Genomic DNA, 18,598 nt, shown 5'->3' with positions numbered 1-18,598 from the left:
TAGGGGAAGAGAGGAGAAAAATGAAACAAGATAAAACCAGAGAGGGAGACAAACCGTAAGAGACTCTTAAGTTTCTCATGAAACAAACTGAGGGTTGCTAGAGGGGAGGTGGCTGGGTGATGGACACTGGAGAGGGTATATGCTATGTTGAGCACTGTGAATTGTGTAAGACTAATGAATCACAGACCTGGACCTCTGAAACAAATACATTATACGCTAATTTTTAAAAAAGACTTTTTAGAGTATATACAGCAGTTTTTTAAACCGTTGAGTTTTCTCCCTTTTCCAATACAGCCATCATTGATGAACCATGGCCCGATACCACTCTCAACCCTCAGGAGTGTTAATTAGGAACTGGATTCATTCCAGTCTGGCCATATCCCTGGACTGCTTCTCTTCAACCACAGTAAGTACAGGATCAAAACTGGTCACAGTCACATTAAGATTATCCAAACAAAAACACTGGGGAAATAAATCTGCTTACACTGAAAGTTTTAGTTTAATAACATACATAAAAGTCTTTGTTAAAGTATAAATGACATGTTTTATTTCAAAAGTAATCATCCTCATCATACATATATAATTCCTTCTAAAGCAGTCTTGGAGATCTTTCACATCATGTTCAGGTTTCGCTGGCTCTATTCCAGAAGCACGGCCACCACAAAGCAGGTTGTAATTCTTGAGCTATTACATACGGGGATTTTTGCAAATAAGGTACTTCATACGGCAGCATGGGGAAAAAACACTTAAAACACACAACTTATATCCATTTACAGAAATAACAGTTCCCAGTTGTGAACTAATTACTATACTTGGAAAATGCTAGCATCCTCATAAAAATCTGGTTAAGTTATGGTGCAAAATCTGAATTTTTTGCCAGCTTGGAGAAGGACACATTTTTGTGACATCTCCTAAGCATTTCCCTGAGAGCATTAGGAATGTTATTAACTTAATGAAATGTTTCAGCCTCTAGAACGGTCTTCATCAAGGGAATACCTCAGAGGCAAAGACTTCTTGAGGACTCTAAGAAAAATCTGTGGGTCCCTAAGTAGAGGAAAAGAAACAACCATGAAAAGTACAACCAGCTGAGAACTCACCCAGAGGAAGGGATGAGAGATGAGAGGGTTGCCCCTAACCCAAATATTATGCTCCTTCTATAAACTGCTGGAATGCATTTTCCACTTTACTTTGAAACTCTGCCATTTTCTGTGAATGAGCCTTTGGGTTCCAAGGCACTCCCTTGTAAAAACGCAGCTGCAGCACAGCTTGGAAAGTACAGGCTGCTGGGGGTGCTGCGGGGACTGGAAAGAGTTCCAGGGGAGGGGGGAGATGAGCACAAGTCATCCTTTTCTTCTGGGAAGGAGTCTGACCAGCACCACACACTATCAGCCACACGAAGACAACTGACAGGGGAGGAGCAGAGAGGTGGGTGATCTGGACACTGGAGGAGGCCAGCATGTAGGTCAGGCTGGGAGGAAGGCCCCATATCAGGAGAGGAGGCCAGAAAACTCAGAGGAAAGTACCTGGACCCCAAGGGTATTAGAGGATGGGAAGTGCTGCAAAAATGGAAGAAAGACCTTTGTTCTTAGGAAAAGAGGTGGAAATTGAAACTTTCCTTTCTCCACCCTGTTCAAGCTACCCTGTTTCCGAGCCCCAAAATTCAGGCAGGTACCCTGAGCATTAGAAGTCAACAATACAAGGAGTTAGCCTGCCTCGGAAGGCCTGGCCTGGGGACTCAATCACCCATCTCCCACTTCCCGTGGCAAAGTGTTCCAAAGTCCTGCTGTAAGCCAGTTGTCGGGAACACGATAGAGAATCCCTTCACAAGATTACTTACTTGTGAGCAATTTTTATGTGTATTCTCAGTTTTAGAATGTCATCAATGTGCTCTGAATCTCCAAAATATTTTCTAAGGTGTACAGAAAAAAAAATAATAAACCTTTTCTAAGGAAAAAAAAATGCCCAACATCTGCGTCATCAAAAGGAAACTTGTACATTTATACACAGCAATACTTCCTATCAGCATTTATTACTTAATTGACACTTAAGCACTAAGAATAAATGTTCATTTTCAGACACAGAGCAAATTTAACAGTCTATCACTTCAATGAGCCCATTCTACTATTAGGGAATACTTACAAACATTCTCTACCCAAGTACTTTACATCAATCTGGAAATACAATCAAGAGGCAATGCTTTAAGGCTACATATTAAGGCTACCTTGGTTATTTGAAATATGTATAGGTAATAAAGACGCTTTTGCAAAAGGAGAGTATAAATTAAACACTATTTCCACTATTGGAAAAGAAATACTATTACAAGCCAACAAGACATTCAAAATGGTATCTTAAAATGTATTGCTATTACTATACGGCAGATAGATTATTGCTCAAACTGCCCATTTCCGAACACGAAGAGATTCTCACTTTTCTATCTTTTAAGCAAGGCTACATCAGAATAAAGACTTGAAATTAAACTTCCTTTTGTGTTAAAAGAGATTTATTATAATAAAGTAAGTGCAATAAGTGTTATTAAAAATGCTGGTTAAAATTATAAAGTGTCTGTATCATTCTTCTAGTATAAATGTTGGAAGTAACATCATAATTCTGCATGTACATAGAACTTGGAAAACATAAAATCATGCACGAGCCCAGACTATAACTGCACGCTGTCCTTTTAGGTATCACCACTCTCTTCTCCTGGTCCCAGATCACTCCAGAATCTGAAAATATATACTAATTCCTCCGATTCCAAACTTCAAAATTTCAGTGTTTTAAACTTATGTCAGTTATCACACATTAACAATGCTTTGAAGTCATTATATTCTCACCAAGTGCTTCTAGTTCCTGTATTTCCCTTTCTCAATAGACCTTGGACAAAAAATTGAGCAAGAAAAACTGATTAGAGAAGCCAGCATGACACGTATTCCCAATGATTCATTCAAAGTGGCATAAGGTGTTTTAGGTATGTATTATATAAATAAAAAGACCTCTAAGGTGTGAAAGACAGTTAAGTACATCAACATGTAAAGAAAATAAGCAGCTCACCCTCTGCCTGCTTACTTGGCTCCATGGAGAGGAAGAGGCAGAGCCGGGAGGAGGTCAGGGCAAGTCAGAACCACTGAGTGTGTGTGTTTGGTGGGGGGGAGGCAGAGCGCACCACAGAGCAGCGGGGGAGAGGCGTGTGGTTATTAAGAGAAATGCAACAGTATTACCTATCTGCTTTTGCCCACCCTGCTGAAGCAGGGACAGGTTCCAACCTGGCCTCCCTCTGGGGTGATTCTGTTCCCCCAGCACCGGGCAAACAGCCACTGCACTTCAGATGGTGTGAAGACACCAGCGCTCCCGGCTGCGAACAATTTCACAAAAGTGAGGAACGACAGTATCAGTTTGGACGTTTCACAAATAGCCACAGACTCTGGGCTAGGCCTCAACATGAAGGCAGGTGAAACAGTTTTTACAAATGAGCTGCTAACACCTAGAGAGGTTAAGTGGTTCAGCCAAAGTAAAGACAAGGGCACCAGATGTGGTAATTATCCCTCTGTGACGGCACTGATCCCACTTGCATGTGCACGTAATTCACTTGGGATCTCATCCAAAACGCTCTGGGTCCCTGGTGGGGCATCTGATTCTGTACATGCTGGCTCCTAGGAGAGGCAGGTGCTGTACGGACCCAACCGACAGCACTTTGAGAAGCAAGGATCTACAACACCAAGAGGGAGCTCCCTCCGTCTCTGTCTTTCTGGGCCACAAGTACATCTTGGGAATCCTGGGCAGAAGGAGACTCGCACTCCAGTCTCCTGGAGTCTGCAGTTTTCTGCCCACCACGCTCATCCCTGGGTAAAAGGTGCCTTGCACGAGTGAGCAGCCATCTACAAGACTGTGTTCATGTATTTTCTGAGAGCACCATGACTATATGAACAGCCAAACAAATAACCTAATTCAACTTGAGTAAATGAAGAGCACTGCTGGCTGGAAATAAAACGAATCTTTTTCTCATGTAGTCCTTCTTACAGTGAAAATGATATAAAGGCATAAAAAAAATCAGCATATGAAATTTCATAGTAAAAGGCCATATGTGCAACAAATACTTATAGTATGACTTCTAAGAAATAAAATGCATTTTATCAGAATAAAGTGCTACCACTGTTCCCAGCTAAAATCATCTCCTCTTCCAAATACAAGGAAAAAACCTTGAATTGTAAGGAAAATGACTGCATTGCCTGCCAGCACAAGGCCACAGGCTCCCCATTTGATCTGAAACACAAGAAAAGAGGATTAAATCTTTACTTTCTTCATATTGCACTCTTTGAAAGTCTCTCTTATTTTCTGCATTAGAATTATCCAATGAAATATCACATAAAACCGCTAAAAGGCTTAATAATGGAACAGGCAGGAGACAATGAACTATTCAGTAATTAGCCTAATTACTTCACGAGGCTTGATAATTAAGTCTGTATCGTCCTTATCATTTTCCCCATTAGACATATTTCTCAACTTGTCTTCAGTAGACGATGATTACCTTAAGTAAAATACAAGCAGCCGGAACACAAAGGGTCCAATTATAATACCGGGTACTAGAAGTTCTATACCCATTGCCTTCTTTCAGGAAAATAGGAACTGGAGAGTTATGGATTGGTCGGTTTCTTTTTTAAGCTTTAAATAATAATCTGCATACAAATGAAAACAGCTTTCCAGTGTGGCAGATGGTACTGCGGAGGCCCAGGAGGGGATGAGAGTACCCTCTAGTGGCCATTCTTTGTTTTAATTTAACCGGTAGAAAGAAAACGTCAATGAAAGGGGTTCTTCATAAAACATGATGCATAAAACAGAAATCCTTATAGCCAAACAAAAGAAGCACTGGTCTAAGGTACACAAAGAATAAAGTCGTGATGATTTTGCACTCGAAAACCTTCAAAGCTTCGCTATTATCTAGATAGAGTGCAAACTGGCATGGCACTCAAGAGCCTGCCCAACTGGGCTTCACCAGCCTTTGTGGCCTTGATCTCAACCACGTCCTTTGGCTCCATTATACTGAACTGTTCGTTAAACCACATATTGCCTTTTCACACTTGGGGGCCATTCCATATAACAGCCTTCCCTACTCTAATCAAAACCTTATTTATCCTCAGAGGCCTACATCAAATGCCAGTTGGAATTTCTTCCCGGTGCTCCTATTGTGTTGTGATCATGTTTCAATTATCATACATAATACATTTATAGTGTACTTACCCATCAGGCTAGTTTCTGTGCTTTCTGGAACAGAGACAGTATCTGGCTCTTATTCCTGGTATCTTACAAATAGCAGATGTTCCAAAGATTCAATGCCCCAAGTAAGATATCTAATGCCCCAAATAAGAGTTTCATGAAACTGAAACAGTATGTAGCGAGTGGGAATAAACGCAAGTAGGATGAAAGGCACTGAACGTCCAAGTAAATAAATTATACCCACAGTGTGTGTTTTGGAGACAAAAAGAAAAATTTTGTATTAGATGTGAAGATGTCATCTTATCACTATATCTTCTAGAGGCCACAGTGGACCTCAAAATATGCCAACTGTATTGGGTTGAAAATTGTGTCCATGATCATATTTACTGGAGAAGAATCTGAGATGACATTCACTTTGGAACCAAAGAGCATTGCTATCCTAGTCTCAGTGGATCGCCCTAAGCAGCAAGGACTTAAGCACAATTCTGGAAAATAGCCTCAAGTCAAAAAGGCAAGAAAATCACATGGTCTGGCTACAAGTTGTGAGAGAAACAAAGCATTCTGAAAACAAGGCCAAGACACTGATAGGGAGATCTAAAATGGAAGAGCGCAACTAAACACACGTATGGATTTGAGTCTTAAGCCTCAGCCCTGGAAATGAAATTGATGTTCTGGACACACGTATTTGATGTAAACTCAGCAACATCCAGGCAAAACAATAGGAGACAAAACTTACCACGGACACACGGGCAAGAATAACAGGAAATCCAAAGGCAGAGACAACAATTCCAGTAGTAAAAAAATATGCCAGTTCCCGGCAGGCACTACTTGTGGCGTCGGAGTCATAAGTTGCTCTTTTGGCAATGAAATGGGGGATGGGAGAGATGACGTGAAATATCAGGACAAACAAGGGCCAGTAAACGCTGTCAGGTGGACCCAGAAGAAACGCAAAAAGAAAAGTCACGGTTACATTTTAAAGACACTCTGCCATTTCAAAGTCAGAATTAGCTTCAATGTCTGGGTCAAACAATCATTCATTTAATTGTTAGTACTCGTACAGGAGATAATTTATACCAGGAACAAATAAGATATAATGATTAAAAATTATTAGTCCTTTAATAAGTAGTTTACATGATGTTAAAAAAAACAACTATACAACGTGTAACCTAGAATCTTTATTAGTAGTTTTCTGTTATTACTGAGCTTCCTGAACTGTAATTTTTTAAAAAGATTTTATTCATTTATTTGACATAGAGCACAAGCATGGGGAGAGGCAGGCAGAGGGAGAAGCAGGTAGCTGTGCCCCAAGCACCTGACCCCAGGACTGAGCTACCCAGGCACCCTCTGAGCTGTTATTTCTTTCTTTCTTTCTTTTTTAAAGATTTTATTTATTTATTTGACAGAGAGAAAAATCACAAGTCGGAAGAGAGGCAGGCAGAGAGAGGGGGAAGCAGGCTCCCTGCTGAGCAGAGAGCCTGATGCGGGGCTCTATCCCAGGACCCTGAGATCATGACCTGAACCAAAGGCAGAGGTTTAACCCACTGAGCCCTGGGCTGTAATTTCTTAAAGACAGTCTTCACTTAGTGCAGATGACTTCACCCAGTCATCTTTGCTTTCCCTAGAGAACACAGCACAGTGCCTTCAATGTGCTAATTCAATAGAGATCTTCTGAGTATATGCATGTTGGAAACCCTTCAATGGCTTAAGAAAACCCAGATTCCTTGCCCTGGCCTACAAAGCTTTATATGATCCCTTCATTTTGTGCCATCTTCTCTTTACTCACTCAGCAGCCACACTAGCCTTTTTTCTGTTCCTTAAACACTCTGAGCTCATCCCTATATTAAGGTTTCTGTAATAACCATGTCCTCTGCTTAGAATGCTCACCTCCCCCTCTTCTCATTGGCTGGTTCCTTCTTATGTAATCTAAACACTGAGGCCTTCTTCTAAAGGTGGCTCTCCCTGACCATTTCAACTTACTTACAAATGGTCTCCCTGACCATTTCAACTTACTTTCTTCCATTTTTTTATTGAGGTATCGTTGACACACAATGTTACATTAGTTTTCGGGTATACAACACAGTGATTCAACAAGTCTACACACCACGCTATGTTCACAAGTGTAGCTACTACCTGTCTCCATACATTGCTATTACGATACCACTGACTATATTCCCTATGCTGTGCCTTTTAACCCGATGACTTATTCATTCCATAACTGGAAGCCTGCATCTACCATTGCCCTTCACCCATTCTGCCCATCCCTCCACCTCCCAGCCCAACCGTCAATTTGTTCTCTTCAATAAATGGTGAAACAGGGCGCCTGGGTGGCTCAGTGGGTTAAGCCGCTGCCTTCGGCTCAGGTCATGATCTCAGGTTCCTGGGATCGAGTCCCACATCGGGCTCTCTGCTCAGCAGGGAGCCTGCTTCCTCCTCTCTCTCTGCCTGCCTCTCTGCCTACTTGTGATCTCTGTCTGTCAAATAAATAAATAAAATCTTTTAAAAAAAAATAAAAAATAAAAAAAATAAATGGTGAAACAGCTAATGCAAATGAATGAAACGGGACCAATTCCTTATATCATATATAAAAATAAACTCAAAATGGATTAAAGACCTAAAAGTGAGACCTGAAACCATAAAACTCCTAGAAGAACACATAGGCAATAATCTCTGACATCAGCCTTAGCAACACTTTCCTAGGGAAGTCTCCACAGGCAAGGGGAAAAAAGCTACTGGAACTACATTAAAATAAAAAGCTTTTGCACAGTGAAGAAAACCATTAATAAAATGAAAAGGTAACCTACTGAATGGGAGAAGATATCTGCAAATGATACATCTGGTAAGATGTTAATATACTAAACATATAAAGAACCTATGCAACTCAACACCAAAAAAACCCCAAGCGATCCAATTTAAAAAGGGCAGAGGAGCTGAACAGATATTTTTCCCAAAGAAGAAATACAGATGGCCAACAGACACATGAAAAGATGCTTAACATCACTCAACATCAGAAAAATGCAAATCAAAAACCACAATGAGATATTATCTTATACCTGTCAGAATGGCTAGTATCAAAAAGACAAGATGTAACAAGAAGTGCCAAGTATGTAGAGAAAAGGGAACCCTTGTGCACTGTTGATAGGAATGCAAATGGATGCAACCACTGTGGAAAATAGTATGGAGGTTCCTCAAAAAAAAAAAAAAAAAAACTAGAGTTACCATATGACCCAGTAATTACTTGGGTATTTACTCCAAGAAAAGAAAAAAACACTGATTTGAAAAAGATACATGCATATCTATATTCATTGCAGCATTATTTACAATAGCCAGGATATAGAAATAACCAAAAGTCCATCAGTAGATGAAAGGATCAGGAAGATATGGGACGGACGGATGGACACACACACACACACACACACAGGAATATTACTCAGCCATAAAAAAAGAATGAGATCTTGCATTTGTGATGATATGGGTGGACACAGAGGACATTATGCTACACGAAATAAAATGGACCATCCATTTTAAATACTTCAAGTTATACTTAAGCACATTGCCTCCTTAACTTTTTGCACAGCACTTATCCCTATTTGATATGTTCCTTGTTATGAGAACAAGATTCTAATTTGTCTTAATCAATCACCATATATCTCTATGACCTAGAATGAGGCATTCTGTTAATACTTACTGAATAAACAAAATGAATTTTAAGTATGAAAGTTATAAAAATAGATATGCTTACTTGCAAAAATTTTAGACAACCTTTACTATAAGAGGTAACAATAATAATATAGTGTTTTACATTATTTAAAAATTGCCATCTGCTTTTCCATTACATTTTCTCTATAACTACTTCAAAAACATGTTTCTCCATCAGGTAGATGTTTATTACACTTCATTCCTTAACAGAAAAAAGCAGTCTCTATTCACATTTATATATCTACATCACAGAAATACATAGCACAATACAGATCCATCCTGATAGCCAGCACCTATAAGCAGAAGTTGTGACAAAGCTACACTGTGATGAAAGCTTATTTTGGCCACAGATTTAGGAGTGCAGGATGGTAACCAGAAAGCAAGGGAAATGGCCATTTATCAATAGAACTCAGGATGGAAACACTGAGTTCTAAATCCTAATTTCATATTATAGGGATTTTTGTATGTTTCAAGAATCATCAAATAATATTGGTGAAGGGGCCTTTAGAGATTCTCTAGTTCAAAGTCCTTGTTTTACCAGTGAGGAAATGGAGATACAGAGAGAATAGGTCTGGATTAGACCCTGCTATGACCAGACATGCCCACAGCCACAAGCTCTTAATTCTTCCTAGAACACAGTGAGAGTTTTCTGTAAAACAATGCAGGAGACCACATTCATGTTCACAGTAAGCCATCAATATTCAACTACAAGAACTGTAATATAGAAGCAACCTTGTTTATACACAAAATTTAAATATTAAATGTTAACTATTCAGAAAACATGTAGGCCAGAGACTGGCAAACATTTTCCAGAAAGACCAAAGAGTAAACATTTTAGACTCTGCAAGTTGTATTCTCTCTCTCTCAAATACTCTGTCCCTGTAGTATAAAAGTAATCAAACATAGTACACAAATAAGTGTCACTGAGTTCCGATAAAATATCAATTACAAAAATAGCCATCAGGAATTGTTTGGCCTGTGCGCCAGTTTGCTGACTTGTAATGCAGACAATAACACTGGGTTACCGTCGTTAAGATGTAAGACTAATTTCATCATTGTAGCAGTAACAGCTCATTTTTTTATTTAACCTTATAGAGATCACAGAGAATTAGAACACCTGGATTTAGAGTTGGTTACAGAAAAATGGTCAAAAGATTCAGGACATGAGTCACTTAAGGCTGTGCGATTTGGTTAAGTCTTTAGCCACTCTGGGCTTTGGTTCCCCAGCTAGAAATGAGGATAACTTATATCCTTAAAGCTAGACTCAGGTAATAGTTACACACACTCTTGACAAATGTTAATTATTGCTTACAACTGGCTCCCTCTCATGTACACACAATTTCTGTGATAGCTGGCCAGGACTGGGAGGAGAGGGTTTTTTTTTTGTTTTTTTTTTTTTAAAGACTGTATTTTTTTTTATTAGAGAGCAAGTGAGAAAGAGAGCATGAGTCAGTGGAGGAGCAGAGGGAGTGGGAGAAGCAGGTGCCCCAATGAGCAGGAAACCCGATGTGGGGCTCCATCCCAGGATCCTGGGATCCTGACCTAAGTCGAAGGCAGACACTCAACCAACTGAGCCACTTAGGTGCCCCGGAGGTTGGGGGCAGGGGGGAGATTTGAACTCATCAATGTCCTGCAGACTTGCTCCAGATGATTTAAGTTAGTTCCATCACCTCCTGTGCAGTTAGTTGCCCAGGCCAATCACCTGGGAGGGCATCCCCAAACCCTTTCCCCTTGCTGAACCCTGACATCAGTTAACAAAACCTGTTAGTTCTGACAACCTGGATCTATCTCTCTTTCCTTTCTTTCTATTGCTACTGCCATGGCCCTACATTTGGCTTGACTGATGAGAGCAGTGCCCTGCTACTCGCCCTGACTGCACTTTCAGGACCTTGCTACCCACTGTCACATTTGGGCCAGACTGCCCTTCTTAAAACGTAAACCCCCTCACCCTCTAAATCTATTCTCAAGGTATTTTTCCAGCTCCTACTGCCTGAAGGACAAAATCTCACCTCCTTTACATGGCATACAGTGTCTTACAGATTGACTGATTCTACATCCTTGACCAACCCTTCCTTCTACCCATCCCAGCTGTATTCCATGCTCTACCATAACGAACCACATGTGGGTTCCTCAACAGTCTATATGCTCTATGTCTGTGAGCCTTGCCATAGAATTTTCCTGCTGCCCAAAGTCCTCTTTCCCCAGTTATCTGCATGGCCTACTTCCTTATTTCCTTTACATTTCTGCTCACACGGCACCCTCTCTGAGAGGCCTGCCTGACCACTCTCCCCAGGGCATTTGTGCCCTTTATCCTTTATTTTTCATAACATTTCTGCCACTGATAGAATGGACATTTTTCAATCTGTTTATTGTCTGTCTCCCCCACTGAAATACACACTCTAAGAGAGCAGGGCCTTGGTTCTCTTATTCCTTAACCCTCCGGTCCTGTAATAGCGGCTGGTACATGGTAAGCACTTGACCAACAGCTGCTGAATAAAGAAATTTTTGTTGAATGTTCCCTCTGCCTAGAATGCCCTCCCCTAACTCATCAGCCCCACAAAGTCTTATTCAGGCACCACGTCTCGGCTTAAAGAGCACTGCTTCTCTGCAGCTCTCCCTAACTCTACCAAGAAGACTCAAATATGCCTTCTCAAAGTGCTCAGGGTCCTTTGCGCTCAACTCCACTACCGATCAACTGGACCATCACCTGCCTGCCTCTCAGGCACACCTAGAACTGTGAGCTCCGTGAGGAAAGGACTGCATCTCTTCATTCTTGCATCCCCAGCTGGTCCAGAACAGGTGCTCAGTCCAAGCTTACTGAATGAATACATCAAGTTTAAAAAGAGCTTTTCTCTCTGTACAAACACAACTGACCCAAGAAGGGACCTGGACTTCACTGACTCATTGGTGAGAGCTTGGTGCCACACGGACCAAACTTACTAACGCTCATACTAAGGGTGACAAAGGCACAAAAACAAGAATGGTTCTTTTTGAGATGATAACTTACCCATAATCCTCTAAGGCACATCCCAGCATGAGAAAAGTCAGCCCAATGGCCCCACTGAAGGACAGTGCCACGAGAGCTGTGAAGAATAAAACCAAGAGTTAAAGATCCCAGATCAGGGGTTGTCAGGACTTTAGGGGAGGAGAGGAGGAATAGAGAGTGCTTACTAATGGGGATGGAGTTTCTTCTGTGGGTGATAAAATATTCTGGAATTAACTAGTACAATGGGTATGGAGTTTCTTCTGCGGGTGATGAAATGGTCTGGAATTAACTAGTAGTGATGACTGCACAACCTTGTGAATATACTAAAAACCACAGAATTTTACACCTTTTTTTTTTAAATTTTATCTATTTATTTGACAGAGAGAGAGAAAGCACAAGTAGGGGGAGTGACAGGTAGAGAGAGAGAGGGAGAGCTCTGCTCTCCCAGTTGAGCAGAGAGCCCAGTATGGCCTAAGCACAAAGGCAGATGCTTAACCAACCAACCAAAATTAGGTGCCCTCAATTTTACACTTTAAAAGGGCTAATTTTATGGTATGTGATTTAGATCTCAGTAAAAACATTCAATTAAAGAAAGAATTAAAAGGTCCCTAATTGGGGCGCCTGGGTGGCTCAGTTGGTTGAGCAACTGCCTTCAGCTCAGGTCATGATCCCAGACTTCCAGGATCGAGTCCCGCATCAGGCTCCCAGCTCCTTGGGGAGTCTGCTTCTCCCTCTGACCTTCTCCTCTCTCATGTTCCCTCTCACTCATTCTCTCTCAAATAAATAAATAAAATCTTAAAAAAAAAAAAAAAAAAAAAAGGAAGTACAACTGTTACTTCACATATTTTTTAAAAAAAGGTCCCCGAATTAAGCAAAGATAGTGATTTACCTATTTCATTAGCTATTATCACATTTGACTGGCAAATGACTACCTATGCCCACCATGTTAAAATCATTAGGTGAGAAAGGTCTCAAGCACTTCCCAACCCCTATCTAATATATAAATCCCCTCTATTCATCACAAGGGGCTAGCTAGCCAGCCAGTCTGCACAACTCCAGTTGGAACTCACTGCCGCCAGGGGCAGATGATCTCCTTCTGACAATATCCAAATGCTGAAAATCCTTTCTTTAAATTATATCCAAAAATGCCTCACTGTAATATACATATCCTTTGATCATTTTGCCTCCCCCAACCACAGTACTTCCAAGTATTTGCAGACTGCTTTCATGTCTTCATAGAAAATGATTCCCAACTAGTATCCACTGAATAAAATATTTATTCCCTGCGTCTGTTCAACACTAATCTCTGAGGGGGTAGGAACGAATTTGTCCTTGTCACGCTGCAGAGTGGGAGAAAGAGTATCAGGGCTGTTAAAAAATCTTGAGCTCTGAATCACCAACAAGGGTTCAACTCTTAACACTGCCACCAACTGGTTGTGTGACCTTGGAGAGAAACTGAAGCTTTCAATCTGATTTCTCACCTGTGAAATGGGAATAATGGTGCCACCTTATCACAGAGCTGATGGGAAGTAAAGGAGATAATCTATGTGAAGTGTTTGGCAAAAGGAGGTGTTCCATGAATAAATGTTGCCTGACAAAGATTTCTGCTCATCTTAGCAACATTCTTTGCTAAAGGTATAAATCCAAAGCACAAGACACATGTGTAAAACTTAAACATCCCACCCTCTCCTTTCAAACACACTTCTTCCCTTTAAATTCTACCTTTTTAAAGATTTTATTAATTTATTTGACAGAGAAAGAGCACAAGCAGGGGGAGCAACAGGCAGAGGAAAAGGGAGAAGCCGGCTCCCCAATGAGCAGGGAGTCCAATGTGGGGCTGCATCCCAAGACCCTGGGATCATGACCTGAGCCGAAGGCAGACACTTAACTAATTGAGCCACCCAGGTGCCCCTTTAAGTTCTATCCTGAAAAACCAACCAACACCATCATCACACTCTTAGAGAAAAATCATCAATTCAAGGTGACTCAATCTCCCAGATGTCATTCAAACCTACTGCTACAAACCAATTGAGTGTGTCCTCTCTCCAAATTCAAGTTAAACCCTAGTGCCAACGTGATGGTATTTAAAGCTTCTAGGAGGTGATTAGGTCATTCAGGAAGGGCCCTCATAGATGGGATTTGTGCCCTCACAAATGGGACTCCAGAGATCCCTTGCCCTCTCTGCCATGTGAGGACAGTAAGAAGACAGCTGCCTGTAAATGAGAAAGCAGGCATTCATCAGACCCTGAATCTGCTGGCACCCTGATCTTGGACTTCTCAGGATCCAGGACTGAGAAATATATGTTTGCTGTTGAAGCCATCCAGTTTTCTGGCATTTTTGTTAGAGCAGCCCTAAAGGACCGAGATGTCCACCCTCTTCTCCCAAACCTTTTGCTATTGCACTAGTGCAGACCCTCACCATCTAACACCTGCCTGCGACTGTGACTCTTCCAATCCAGCCTCCACGTAGCAGACAGTGGTCTCGCAAATAGAGATGGTGTAACCCATTCACAGCTGCTCTCACGGCCTCCAAGTTGTTTGGGACATGTTCTCTCCACTTGGAAAAAACTCTGTCCTTGCTCCATCCTTAGTAATAAGCCTTTCCCTTACTGACTTTTTTAGATTCAGTGCAAAATTGGCTCTTTTGTGAGAGCTGCCTCCTTCTCCCAGGAGCAGGGTTAAGTAATCCCATTTGTGTTAGTTTCCTGGGGCTGCTATTAACAATGTACTACAAAGTAGACCCTTTAGAATCACAGAAGTTTAGGGGTGCCTGGGTAGCTCAGTGGGGTAAAGCCTCTGCCTTCAACTTGGGTCATGATCTCAGGGTCCTGGGACCAAGCCCCACATTGGGCTCTCTGCTCAGCAGGGAGCCTGCTTCCTCCTCTCTCTCTGCCTACTTGTGATCTCTTGTCTGTCAAATAAATAAATAAAATATTTTTTTTTTTAAAAAAGAACCACAGAAGTTTATTTTCTCACAGTTCTGGAAGCTTGACATCTCTAATCCAGGTGTTGGCAGAGCCATGCTTTCTCCAAAGGTTCTAAGGCAAGACTCTTTCCTTGCTTTTTCCTAACTCCTCTTTGGTGCTTCTTGGCGTCTACCTGCATCATTCCAGTTTTGGCCTGTTTCCCTGTGGTGACCTCCCTATGTCTCTATATGCAAATTTCCTTTTTTATAAGGACACCACTCATCAGATTAGGGCACACTCTAATCCAATTTCATCTTAACTTGATAATATCTGACAAGACCCTATTTCCAAATAAGCTCACATTCACAAGTACTGGGGAGTTAGAACTCGATCATTTCTTTTGAGGGATACAATTCAATTCGTAACACCATCTCTAGCTCCTCCTGTTATCTAAGCACACCTTGGACATTTCAACAGTAATGTAATTATTTCCAGTTCTGTCACCCCAAAATTACTTTTATCCCAAGTCATAGGCATAGAGCAGTCTCTCAATAAAAGGTATCTCTAAAATCCTTCTTTCCCCTAGATCTTTTCCATTTTATAGTCTATCTTCTTTTTCACTACAACACAATTTCTAACAAATTCACACATAACCATTTTTATTATTGGATAATCTGGGGGTATGACTAAACAGCACAGTGCAGTACTGAGATACTACTTGTCACCTGTTTTCTGCACTGGCTACAAACGGATATGTCACACACTGGACACCGTCCAAGTAAACCATATTTACTTAACTAATAAAAAAAAGTCAGCCAGAAATAATGATAACATGTGTCTGCCGCTAAGAGGTCACATACTCACCTAAATTTCAGAGTGCACACACATGCATGCAAATATACTCTACACATGTTTATAGCAGATGCTGATTAACTGGGAAGATCCTTGGGTACAAATTCTAAAGAGGACAGTAATTCCAATATAGAAACAAGTTCCACTACTCTATTCAAATATTAGAAATCCGAATGGTTTCCCACCAAAAGGAAGCCTTCCAGTAGCCTCTCCCACTGCTGCCACCCCTTTTGAACTGCCCCATTAAAAGAAACAACAACAACACTGTGCGAACACTACTTTGTTGTCCGTCCATTGAGAGACACTAAAGAAAGAACGCTAACATTCCACTAATCTCTTCTCCACAACTACGAAAAATGCGGAATTTCTGGGGGCCTTCCGTTGCCTGCAGTCAACTCTGCTCAACTGGAAAAATCATCAGTACGAGAGGATTAGGAGCCCCGGTGCCCAGAAGACTAGAGACAATGGCTGCTCTGGAGGAAACGCGAAACTGCGGAGCTGCAGGAAGAGGGAGCAGAGGCGTTAGGGTGGACATGTCAGGAAGTGGAAATCCTGTTTAAAACTCGGCAGAGGTGGGGGCGGGGGACCGCTCGAGGAGCTGAGGAGTCGGGAGGGGATGCTCTGGGGTAACCCGGGTGTCCCAGGAACGCACTGCTCCTGGCTCCGGCCGGAGACCCAAGCGGGAGCGTGAAGACCAGCGAGATGCCACCCGCACCCCGCGGGGCGAAGGGAGGGGGCGAACTTCCCCCACCCCCCGGAGAGGCGGGGAGCGCGGCGGGCCTAGGGGATGCCGGTCCCCGCCCACGCGCTGAAGGCGCAGCTCCAGGCTTAGCCCGGGACGGAAGCGACACCCCACCGCAGGACCAGGGAGCGAGCTGGGGGGCCACGGTTGTACCTTTAACGCCCGCCATGTCTCCCGAGCTGGGGCCGCGGCTGCTTCCGGCTTCCTGCCACCACCCGGCTGCCGCCCAGACCCGGCCCCGCAAGGCACCGCAGGTCCCCGGCCCGCCCCTTCACGCGGAGCCCCGCCCCTGCCGGCCAAAGACCCGCAGCAGAGCCCCGCCCCGCCACCCGGAGCCCCGCCCCTGCTTCTCCAAGAATCCTCGCAGAGCCCCGCCCTTGAAGAGCCTCCCCGCCCAGCCACCCGGAGCCCCGCCCCTGCCGGCCAAAGACCCGCAGCAGAGCCCCGCCCCGCCACCCGGAGCCCCGCCCGTGCTTCTCCAAGAATCCTCGCAGAGCCCCGCCCTTGCCGAGCCTCCCCGCCCAGCCACCCGGAGCCCCGCCCCTGCCTCTCCAAGAATCCTCGCAGAGCCCCGCCCTTGAAGAGCCTCCCCGCCCAGCCACCCGGAGCCCCGCCCCTGCCTCTCCAAGCTCCGCCAAGCCGATCCCCTAACAGTCCAGATCTTACCCTCCCGGACACGCACAGCCCCGCCCTTGTTTGTCCAGGATCCGTCCCGCTCAGGCCAGTCCCTTGTGGTTTCCAAGTTCACTCCATACACTTACAGCCCAGCGGCTGGGGTCTTTCGCCACTCGGAGCCCCGGCCCCACCGGTCCCGACCGCGTGGTCCCCTCCTCTCAGACCCGACCCTCGTGGGTCCCCAGCTCACGCCTGCCACGCAGAGCCCCGCCCATCTCGCCCGTAACCCGGTCTCCAGCTCGCAGAGTCCCGCCCCATCCCGTGATCCAGGTACGGAACGTGCACTGGAAACCTGCTGTCACCGTGTAAACCCGGTCCTGCCCCCGGAGCCCTCCTCCTAGATCCTGAGCCCTCGGTGTAATCCCCGAGCCAGCCCCACGTTCCCTCCTTCAGTCCGTCGGCTGGGGCCTCGGCTCCTCCGGCACCGCTGGGTCCGCGGGCCCAGACACTCCAGAGCAGCCCACACAGTGCAGGTACCGCGCATGGCGCGTTCCTGGCTACAAGTAATCTCTGCGCGAGGGTGGAGAACGAGAAGGTGGAGAGAAGGACGGGGGTGGGATTACAGTCGGTAGGGAAGGAAGGGACACCCACTTACAGAGCAGCATTATTCTCTGAGCCCCCACGTGCTGTGTGTGTGTGTGTGTGTGTGTGTGTGTGTGTGAGTGTGTGTGTGTGTGTGTGTGTGTGTGTGTGTGTGTGTGTGTGTACGCGCGCGCGCGCGGATCTGCGTTTATCGGACGAGGACTGCGGCTGGGCTGGAGATGGGAGCATCAGAGAAAAGGCTCAGAGGAGACATCCCTCCTGAAGATCTTGGCATTTGCATGGACTTGCCGTGCTTAATACTAACTTTAACACTTTTTAAGCACAGTTTTTTCCCTTACACCCTGGTTTGTTTAGAAAGACAAAGACCAATAATCTTTTGCGTCTGAAACTTTAATGAACATTTAAATAAATACTATTCTTACACCTTAGGACTCAAAATCTGCAGGTAACCTAGTCCAGTTTAACCCTCATGGGGCCATTTTGTACTTACTTTTCCTCCCGGGAATGGAGAGTTTTGTCTTGGTGGGGCCAGTCTGGAAGAAGCCTCAAACGCCATTTGATCCAGTGCTTTATTTTACCTTTGTGGAAAGAGGCTCAGAAAAGGTAGGGCTTGCCAGCTTTTTGGAGGTTGGATTACAGGCCGTTTACACCTCATTGTAGCTGCGAACTACTGCCCCTTTTCTATTGCTTTTTCCTAATTTTCAAATACTGAAAGATAAAGGGGTTCCCCTGGCTGCCTGAGAAGTACAAATTCTCACTACCACCACCACCTTTCAGGATCCCCATTCAGTTTACCTTTTCAAAACTGTACAATTAATGTGTTATTGTCTCAACACACGTTTGTGAATTTTTTCCTAGCCCCTTCCATTTCTCCTCATAGATGGAAGGTACACTTATTAAAAACATGGTGTTGCTAATACCCAGCTGCCTGCAGACCCTTGCAGGTCCAGAATTCCACGGTGCTCTGCTTTACAGCTGGCAATCTACTTA

The 18,598-nt window shown here is 43.8% G+C and overlaps 1 protein-coding gene across 2 annotated transcripts; it reads right to left on the bottom strand.

Annotated features, from left to right (window-relative positions):
- Window positions 1-524: 524 nt before the first annotated feature.
- LEPROT lies at window positions 525-17,252 on the bottom strand. 2 transcript variants are annotated; one of them, XM_045064679.1, is made up of 4 exons: window positions 17,152-17,252; window positions 11,912-11,987; window positions 5,945-6,131; window positions 525-4,257 (listed from the first exon to the last, which is right to left on the bottom strand). In XM_045064679.1, the coding sequence occupies exons 2-4, from the start codon at window positions 11,938-11,940 to the stop codon at window positions 4,141-4,143; spliced, it is 333 nt and encodes a 110-aa protein (XP_044920614.1). In that variant the 5' UTR covers window positions 11,941-11,987; window positions 17,152-17,252; the 3' UTR covers window positions 525-4,140. The 2 variants fall into 2 exon arrangements, with proteins under 2 accessions (XP_044920614.1, XP_004763009.2); XM_004762952.3 differs by lacking the exon at window positions 17,152-17,252 and adding an exon at window positions 16,544-16,667.
- Window positions 17,253-18,598: the final 1,346 nt, after the last annotated feature.

This window comes from Mustela putorius, unplaced genomic scaffold, assembly GCF_011764305.1.
Source record: "Mustela putorius furo isolate JIRA1106 unplaced genomic scaffold, ASM1176430v1.1 tig00003853_pilon_pilon_pilon, whole genome shotgun sequence".
NCBI lineage: Eukaryota > Metazoa > Chordata > Mammalia > Carnivora > Mustelidae > Mustela > Mustela putorius.
The sequence above is the reverse complement of the archived record's forward strand: the minus strand, read 5'-3'. Positions and strand labels throughout refer to the sequence as shown.